General features: G+C 27.8%; 1 protein-coding gene across 2 annotated transcripts; it reads left to right on the forward strand.

Moving 5' to 3' along the window:
- Positions 1–2,901: 2,901 nt before the first annotated feature.
- LOC105835895 (neural Wiskott-Aldrich syndrome protein) lies at positions 2,902–10,533 on the forward strand. Of its 2 annotated transcripts, none has more exons than XM_028189555.2 (7): positions 2,902–3,165; positions 3,271–3,581; positions 3,956–4,236; positions 4,356–4,643; positions 4,720–5,005; positions 6,399–6,806; positions 10,146–10,394. In XM_028189555.2, exons 2-7 carry the CDS (start codon positions 3,486–3,488, stop codon positions 10,392–10,394), a joined length of 1,608 nt encoding a protein of 535 aa, XP_028045356.1. In that variant the 5' UTR covers positions 2,902–3,165; positions 3,271–3,485. The 2 variants fall into 2 exon arrangements, with proteins under 2 accessions (XP_028045356.1, XP_028045355.1); XM_028189554.2 differs by adding an exon at positions 10,522–10,533 and having other exon boundaries at positions 2,903–3,581; positions 10,146–10,399.

Here is a 10,533-nt window from a genome sequence, read left to right on the forward strand (position 1 = left end):
TGCCATTCCTGATCATATAAGAAATAAATATTATACATGAGAATAAATAAAATAAGAACATTTTAAATAAGGAGAAATTAAATTGTTTTTAAACAAAGTAAAAAGTATACTAAATGCTATAATAGTTAAATACTAAGAAAAATGCAATATATACAATACAATGTATACAATAAAGATCAAAATATTACTACGCTCTATACTCTAGTTTCTATACTCAAGAATTTTTATATTTCAACTCAAGAAAATAACATCATTAGATCTAAAAAATAAAACCCAAAAACATTAAACGTACTTAATATCATAAACCGAGAAAAAATTGATATAATATGATCATATATAAATATATATAATTAGATATAAACAGATCTAACAACGTATATAATTTTGTGATTATGTATAATATTGGAATTTTTACCCGATATGATCTTATTTTTTGTAATCATATTTGTTCAGATTTATTTCCATATGTAACTAAATATGATTATATAAAGATAAAATCATATGATTTTATCATTCAAATATTATATAAATATATAAGCATACGTGCGTGTGCGCGCGCGCGCGCGCGTGTATGTGTGTGTGTCATAAAAAATACATATAGCTTTTATTATTATGTTTGTAGTAATTACTTTGAAGAAACCCAATACAAAAATTTTAAAAATCGAAGCATATATGCATGCAAGAGTGGTTGCGTACAAACATAATAATAAAGACTAATATATATATTTTATTACATAATTCTTATATTTTTCAGGTATCTTCTTTTCTTGTTTAAAAAAAAAACAATCTTAATAATAATCATTAGCATATTTTCAGAAAATAACATTAGATCGGTCGATCACTCCTAAAGAAGACAATCTCAACATTCAAAAAATTCAATGTTCCGCATTTTTTAAATAGTAAACGTTTTAATAGATTTAAATATTTTAAAAGATTTTACTGAAAATCTTTCTTAATTGACTTTTTTTATTAAAATTTATTAAAATATGTAAAAATTCAATAAAATTAATTAAAAATTTATTAATGTTCTATAAGATTCATTAAAATTTATAAAATTTATATAAACTGCATGCCCATATAAAGTAATGTTATTCTCTATAGTTAATTTTTGTTTGCTTGTTGAAACATTATATCAACACACAATGCTTAAATTTTGTTCTCTGTATATTGACATATATATTTTGTCCGATTTTTACAGCATTTCTGCCATTATATTATTGCACAAATTCTACTAAATTTCCATTTTATTTCTAACATTATGCAGATCATGCTTATTACTGCCAAAATTATATCAGTACAACATGCAGCACATAGTGTGCAAAGTATGTCTTTAGCAGACTTGGCTAGAATATTTTCATCTCGATCGCTTCTATTACTGTCTCGCTCTCTCTTATTGACTTCTCGCTCATATATATAACGTGATTGTTTTAAGAGACCAATACGGTTTTAACTTATGCTAAAAGTTTATACCATCGACACATTTAATATTTTTTATATTTATGTACAGAATATATATACATATATATTCTCATATGTACATTACAATTAAATTGAAACATAATTTATGAAAAAAATAATTAAAAGATGAAATTAAAATAAAAATTAATTAAAATAAAAGTTTCTCCTTCAAGATTTACAACGCTTTATTTTGTTAGGCCGGATCTACAATAGGTGTAGTAAGTTTTATGCCATAAGAAATTAACCAATTATAATCGAATATGAGAAGAATAATCGAATATAATTAGTTAATTCCTTATGTCTTAAGGCTTGCTACACCTATTGTAGATCCGGCCTTACTCTTACGTAAAGTTTAATTTTTTCTCACTTAGAATTTTTTTTGGTTTACTCTCACTTAGAGTTGAGCAACAAATTCAAGTGTTATAAATCCTAAAATAGCATTGTCCACGAAAAATTTTAAGTGATCATGCGAGTAACAAAATTTTTTATCTATTATCTATCTTTACTTTTTGTCTTATCTTGTATGAAATATCAGATAACGGCGCGTGTACAAAAAAAATATTATTGTTTTAACAATATCTTTAGTTTCAAAACAAAAATCTTGAAATTAGATTATATTGCGTTAAATCAAAAAGATTTACTTAAATAAAGATTTATTTTAAAATTTTATATATATAGTTTAACCGCCCAAAAATAATATTCTTGTTATTTAATTAAGAATAATTTTTTTGAATGGAAAGGAAAAAATATACGATAGAAAATACTACATGTTTAAATCGAAGATTATAATTTTCTTAGAATAAAATTATCAAAACAATTATATTATATTCTTAAATTAACACTTATAGTATTAAAATAAGACTATAATATTTTGAAATTCAACATCTTCAAATTCTTCTAAGAAGATAATTATATATATTATTGTTGCTTACATATATGATCGCGTTAATTTGAATACATAAGTTTGAATTTAAGAGTAAATTTTTTTCTGTAAAAAAGCATATATTGTCCACAGATAATGTTAATAAAACCGCAATCATGCAAGTAACAAAATCTTAATTTTAACTATCTATGGCGTATGTTACATCAAATAACAGCGCATGGCAGCCGCACGCGTAAAGAATTAAATTTATTTTCTCTCACTTATTGTTAAAGTGGAGCAACAAAATCAAGCGTTACAAATCTCGAAAGAGCATTGTCCACAGATAATGTTAAGACCACAATCATGCGAGTAACAAAATCATTTACCTATCTATCTCTTGGTATGATGTACCAATGATAATTAAATAACACATTCCTCTGATTATGTATGTATCACGGATGCAAACCAAAAATAGCGTGTTATCCTCTCGAAAAGTGGATGTGGCTACGTAGTTCTACATCCACGAAAAATAGATGTGATGGCGCTCCGCATCAGCATGATTTTCAGAATCAGGACCCCCGCACACAACTTTTGCATAACGCATAGTGCATGGCGCATAAGATAATTAATCAATCAGTGCAGCGAAAAAGAACAGGTCATATCTCTATGGTACAGTGCCAGTCTATATCTGTAAGATCTATGACTGTGTCACAGTATAGAAGAATTCCGTGGAATTCCGCGTGATTAAATGTGTTACGAAGAAACGCAGTGGGACAGAAATCCAAAGGAAAAGGAAAAAGAAGAAACACAGATATGCGGAACATCGAACCGGATAAATGAAAAATGTCATTATCTTGAGTCGTAGTTCTTTTGTCGGATTTATATAATAGCGCAGGAATATTTGTCAACGAAAAGTATTAACAATTTAAGGAAATTTGATCAATTTGCAGCTTTTATGTGAACGATATATAAGTATTTTTGGGTCTCTCGTTTTATTTTCTCGCCGAGACTATTGTCACTGTACGTGGAATTATACGAATGGGCGTAGATTAATGTACATTGATATAATGATGATGAAAAAAAAAAGTTAAGTGCAAAAAGGGGAGCGGCTCGAGACTGAGTAATACCTGGCTACGTGACGATCCTAACCTTATTCGGCGATAAAATGAAATCTGGGAATATGGACAAGCATAGGGGCACGATACTTCTAAAACCAGAGGAGAATGAACAAATCTTCCAGTTGATAGGAAATCGATGCCAGGTGAACATTTTTTTCAATATATTAATATCATCGATACTAACATCTTGATGATATGTTGATTTAACATATTGATCTGAATAATTTTTAAACTTTCTCTTTAAATTTTATTCTAAGTAAATATGCAGTATCACGCTTTCACCTCTGATTTTTTCTATCTTTGTAAATTGTGAATTTTTATATGTAAAATTTTAAAAAGGAAATATTATAGAAGTCTAATATTTTTTTATTAGGATTTTTATTTATAATTATAAAATCGTTTTAATGAATTAAAAATCTATGTTTTATATTACATTTTACAAAATTTACAATTGTGAAATATAAATATATATTTTGTATACAATTTTTTTATATTGCTTTTTTTTATTGCTGTTTAGTGTTTAGCAGCTGGTGTTATACAATTATATTTAACGGAGGCTCCCTTACATAAAAATTGGATTAAAAAAAATACAGGTATTATTACCCTGATTAGAGACAATCCAAGACGCAGTTTTTTTTTGCGATTATATTGTTTACAAAGGAAAATAATGTTATGGGAACATGAAATTTATAATTCAATGGATTATAAAGCACCAATGTCATATTTTCATACATTTGAGGCGGAGGATTGCATGGCTGCATTTAATTTTGCAAGTGAAACTGAAGCCATTACATTAAGGTACATTAATATAAGGAGCCAAATTTAATTTATATTACAAGTAAATCAGTTTGAAAAATATGAGTAAGCAGTGATAAGGAGTGATTTGTGAAATATTTTTTTATTTTCTTTTTTTACAGAAATATACTTCTTGGAAAATTAAATGCTAAACGTCAAAGAAGGCAAGAAAGGAAAGCAAAAGAAATGCAAGGTAGTAGCACTTTGCCTTGGAAGAGTCAAAGTAGCCTATCACCCTTTACTGTGACATCAGGTTCATCAAGTAATCTGTCAAATGGTGTGCCTGCTACAGCTGGTGTTAATAGAAGCGCTTCTAGCAGTTCAATGTACAAAACTAAAAAGAAAAAAAGTGATCAAGATCTTAAGCGCAAGCTGACTAAGGACGATATTAGCCTTCCTTCTAATTTCAGGTATAAATTTAAATTTTTTTTACATTATCTATTAATTATTTAAACATGTATAAACGTTATTTGTATTTCTTGTTAGACATGTGGCACACTTAGGCTGGGATGTAAATAATAAAGGTCTCGAATTGGATTCTGTAGATTCGCAATTACAACAATTTTTTAATAACGCTGGTGTTTCGGAATATGAACTTCAAGATAAAGGCACTCGAAAGTTTATTTATGATTTTATTGAAAGGAATGGAGGTATGAGTGCAGTGCAGGAAGACATTCGGCCGACATTAGTTAATACAAAAAATAGTAATCAGCCTCCTGCTCTGCCGCAAAGGCAGGAATATCCTCCACCTGTTCCAGCGCGAACAATACCTGTGAGTTTTAACCCACATTGGTCACATTAATTAATAATTTAGTAATTTCTAACATTTTTGTTTTTTATGAAGTTTTATGAAGGCGTTTTACTTTGGAATAAACTGTAATAATTTGTCTAATGGATAAATAGCTATGTAAATAGTCATGTAATGATGCTGAATTTTATTTCAAGATAATCTCGAATAATATCTTAAGGGGGCATAGCAGTTTGTTAGGTTAAAAAAAAATCGATTTTTTTTCTTGCATTTTTCGACAGTTTGAACCTTCAAGAATGTGGCCCTAAAACTTTTTTTTTTTAATTCCAATAAATAAAAAAGTTACACAATACATTTTGTCGGGCAGTGCGCTTGCCTTTTCTGACATCCGGGCATAGCACGCGACGCGGGAGGCTCGTATAAATCGCCGTCTCTCTAAAAATCAACAAATAGAGACAGATCTTGAACAGGAGAGTTTTCTGTATGGCCCAGGAATTGATGATAATAAGTTGAATAGATTCAGTTTTACAATAGAGTAACATCGTTCGAAAATTTTAAACGCGTTTTTCTCAAAACCATGTTTTTAAAGTCAATAACAATGATAACTTGAAGACGGATCAACCGATCTACCTTTTTTTTTTAACTGAAAACTTATGAAATTCGCTTGTCATTGTCGTATCCGATTTTAAAAATTCGAATTTTTTCTATTTTTTTTTTTTTAACAAACAAAAATAAAATTTTTGGCCGAAAATCGGATTTTAAAGGTCCGCCATTTTGTTTAAAATTTGAATTTTTTAAATTGGATTGGACGACAACAACAAGGGAATTTACTCTTCTTTAAGATCCCGTTTGATTTTTGTATTTCGGATGAACGGGCAAGGAGATATTGTTACCGCGGAATCATGCGTGGCACGCACGGGTAACTACACGACGGTGAAAGGGAGGATTTTTCAACTAAACTAGTACAATAAAATTTGTACGAGAATTACAAAAGTGTACTTTATTATGCAAAAAGTCTCATTTTTATAGTTAGTCTCTTGGCTCTAAAAAAAATTTATAAAGGATGCCTTTTTTTGGTAGCGCCAAAATGCTATGCCCCCTTAAGATGCTAATATACCTCTGATTAGTTAATGACATTTTAATACATTATGAAACAAATATAAAATATATGATATGTATATAAAATATACATATAAATATGCCAATAAATCTTTAAACAATAATAATTAAAGAACAAAAAATAGTTTTGAAAAATTCTTATCTGTTTTCTGAAAAAAAATTTTTTTAATTTAAAAATTAGTGCGACAAAATAGAAAACTTTAAAATACTGATTGCTGTATACATAACATGAAAATATATTTAAATAGTATTTAATATTATTTGATTGTATAACAATAAAAATAATATATTGTTTCAGCATCAGATACGCACTGCTCCACCTTTACCTCCAAATCGTTTCAACGCATCTTCTACATTACCAAGCGTGCCATCTAGCCTATCTCCGAGTGTATCTTTGAATGCTTCATCAAATGTATCAGTTTGTACACAGAACTTGAATGTACACAGAACCTTACCATCAAGACCACCTCCACCAATTACATCAGCACCGTCTCTTCCACCTCCTCCGCCTCCACCTCCTTTACCAGCTTCTGCTTCAAAAATTAATACGAACATTCCCACACCACCGCCTCCGCCACCTTTACCAGATTTGAGTACCAACAATTCAACAATCAATACAAACGTTACTAATAATAATAATGAGGAATCAATTATCGATCTTAGACCAATGCTTATGGAATCTATTAGAAGCGGCACAACTTTAAAGGTATGTATGAGCATAAGTAATTCATTTTATTCATTCATATTTCTGGCTGAAAATTACTGTCAAGGTAAAAAATTTATTAATTTTTCATTTAGCATTTTTTTAATGTTAAATTATATAAACACAATTACATAGAAAAAAATGCTATCTTGTTAATTTTTTTAAACCATTTTTGTAAAATTGCCATGCGTGTGTGTGTAAAATATCTAATAAAGCTTTTATTCGATTTTATTATTTTTCCGACTGTAACTATAGGTCTTTTTTTAGCCAAGCATCTGTAGTAGATATCTGAAATCGATAGCACCACAAAGAGTGACTGTAAAAAGGACGGATTTTTCGCCTGTTTTGCGGCCCTCGATTTCGGGATCGATTCATATGCGAATCAACTTTTTATGATAAGATTAATAGAAAAAAAGTTTCAATTTGAAGTGACATTTAGTTTTAAAGATATGAAAGTTCAAAAATATACTATATTCGAGCATTCCATTTAACCTGAGACTGCCTAACATCTTAGGATATAAGCATCCATATAAGCATTTGAAAGAAATGTTTCAAAAAAGTCCTGAATATTTTCGAAAGGGATATTATATTGTTCCGATTCATTCCCTCCCTCTCCCTTAAATCATAAAACATAAAACAAAACGCAAAATCAAGTATTTGAACAGTTTCCCGTAAGAGAAGTAGCGACTTTATATTGGTTCGACTTTTCTTCTGACCTTCTTTGCAAATCAATTTTGTTGTGCCGGTTGTTTTTTTCAAATTGGTGTGATTAGGACTTGCTCAGGTTTTTGGTTTTAATAATGCCGACCATTACTTGTTTAGGGTGCGAAGATCAAAAGCGCAATAAAAGTGATAAACCACTTTACGATACTTGTTAGTATTGGTCTGTATAACATAATTCAGAAACAGCATATTCCGAAATAAGTTTTTTTAGAACTGTAATCTCTCATGTTTCTAAACTAAACGTCACCTCAAGTTGAAACTTTTTCTATTAATATCTTACCATAAAGTACTGATTGACATATGATTCGATCCCGAAATCGAGGACCGCAAAACAGGCGATTTTTACAGTCACTCTTTACATTTCCAAGTGCACCGAAAGATATCTTACTAATAAGTCATTAGTTGGAATTGTGTTAACTCGGTGTGACAGCCTAGGGTTCAAAATATTTAATTTATTTAAATTATTATTTTAAATATATAATTTCATTTATATAAAAAAATAAATTTTAAGTAATCTTAGATATAAATTGAGTACTGACACTTTCATCAGTCTTGAAACACAATTACTATCTAAACATCAATAAGATTCCCCTTTCCTGAAAAATTGTAAATAATTTATAATAGAACATAATACCTCAATCAAGATTAGAATCTGGATCTTCCATTTCATGTGAGCTTCTTCCCAGTTTGATTACTAAGGCAATCAATTTTTTCACTTTTTATTTACAAAAGGAATAATATATGAATTTTAAGCGATTTAGAGCATGCAAAGAACGTTGGATTCAATGTTTTTTACTTAATTTTACTTGTTGAATTAAAAAATTATAGACAAATTAATCTTAATATCTAAGAAAAATATTGGGACGCATTTTAAATAGAAGAAAGCAACAGTTAATTTTATTAAGTTATGTTTAAAGAATTTCTCTCAATCTGTTTTTGTTAAAATTGTGAGTTTTATTTGGATTACAGAATAAATAAGACTTTATAGTGAAGATTATTATTGTAGATTGTTTATGAAGCAAAATAATAAGTAATATTGGATTAGAATATAATAAAGTTTGAAAAATAATGTTACTGTATATTTCAAACTCTGCTGAAAAAGGATGAAAACTTTTATAATTATAGCATTCATACAACTATCAATTCTTATATCTAAAAATATTCAATGAATATCTCAAGACCAATTGTGAAAATGACGAAAAAAAGGTATTAAATTGATTACTCTATCATAGACATAATGTAATTATGTTGTATACTTTTGCATGATTATATAACATCATGGCTTCTACAAAATGTTAAAATAAACTGCTGTTTTCTTTAAAATGCATCTCAAAACTTTTTCTTGTGATATTCTTTGTGTTTTTTGTTTTAATCAACAAACTTAGTAGAAAAATGTATGATAGTTTTAAGGAAGAAACATATTTTCATTAAACAGTTATAAAAAGTATTAACGAAATTAGTAATACAGTAATACAGGCGTCATTTTGTAGGCACGGAGAGATATGAGACGGATTTTATTTCGAAATTTATTAGAGCAATTAAGAATTAATCAATGAAGGACTTGGACATCTTTTACATTATACTATGTACTTATATTTCATATTTCTCATTTTCTGTTTAATTATATCTTTTATTTTAATTCCAGTAAAAAAATTATTCATGATGTGACACTACTGATACAGAGAATTATTTGACGCTAAAAAAGTTAGAAATAAAAAAATTAGAAATGAAATTAACTTTTTTGGATTTTGTAGGAAACTTTATTAAATTATTATATATTTCTAATTATATTTTTAGTTTTTATTTTAATATTAATTTGTTTTATATTTACATGAATTAACATGTAATAATAAAAAAATTATTTTGTTTTATTTACATTGAACCATTAAACTTATAATTAGTGTATAGATTGTGCGTTTCTAATTTTAGATTTTAAGTCTTTATAATTTTGGTGTCACAGTATATTTAAAAAATTAATTTTTGTTGAGAAAAATCAATTCTATTTCTGTACTTTTAGCATTTTACAAATTTTTGCTTTCTAAAGATCAAAGAAAAATATGTTCTAAGCATATATGTATATATCAATTACATGATAATTTAATTAGTAATTAGTAACATATTAATTTCAAAATATTGCATTTCTTAAATTAAAGAGAGAGAGAGAGAAAGAGAAAGAATAATAATATAAAGAAATTAAAATTATGCTGTTCTTTATTGTTATTGTTTTAATTTATTGTATATAATATATATTATTGTACTTATTGTATAAACTTATAAAGAAATAGAAAAATTTTTTGAAATTGATTTGTACTCGTTGATAAAAGTATTTACATTTTTGTTCGTCATCTTTTTTTTTTACCTTTCTTTCTACCTCATTTCTCTTCATTTTTTATTTTATACAAGATGTTGAACAAATGAAGAAAAATTTAAAGAATGATTCTTGATAAAACCGGTTCAAAACTTTATTTGCGAACTGAAAGGCTTCTATCTTTCCATCGTTTTTAAATTAATTTTTCGAAAATTAAAAAAAATGCTCTTAGTTTTATAAATCTTGTTTGTTAAGATTAACTGCACATATCAGAAATATTAATATAATTTAATCAATGTTTTACTTTATAGAAAGTTGATAAGACAGAAACTAAACCTGCATTAGTTGAAGATTCAAGGGGAGAATTACTACGACAAATACGTGAGGGTATTGAATTGAAACCCGTTCGAAACGAAGCAAAATTGAATACAGTACCTGCACCTCGTGGCGGTTTGGCCGATGCATTATCTAGAGCTTTAGCTGAACGATCTCGTGCAATTCATAGTGAAAGCGAAGAAACCACTAGTGATACCACTGATGACGACGAATGGGATGATTAAATTGGGTTAGTTTAACTAATAGTTTATATATTAACTAATAATATTATATATTTTAATAATATGTAAATTTGCTGTATTTTTACTGTATTTATTTTTTATATTAACAAATACATAACACTTCTTTCAGGTGAAAAGTTAA

The sequence above is a fragment of the Monomorium pharaonis genome, chromosome 3 (assembly GCF_013373865.1).
Source record: "Monomorium pharaonis isolate MP-MQ-018 chromosome 3, ASM1337386v2, whole genome shotgun sequence".
NCBI classification, from domain to species: domain Eukaryota; kingdom Metazoa; phylum Arthropoda; class Insecta; order Hymenoptera; family Formicidae; genus Monomorium; species Monomorium pharaonis.

Coding starts and splice junctions, on each gene's coding strand:
- LOC105835895 (XM_028189555.2), top strand. CDS start 3,486: ATGAAATCTGGGAATATGGACAAGCATAGGGGCACGATACTTCTAAAA. Junction 5,006..6,398: donor TTCCAGCGCGAACAATACCT/GTGAGTTTTAAC, acceptor ATATTGTTTCAG/CATCAGATACGCACTGCTCC. Junction 6,807..10,145: donor GAAGCGGCACAACTTTAAAG/GTATGTATGAGC, acceptor TTTACTTTATAG/AAAGTTGATAAGACAGAAAC.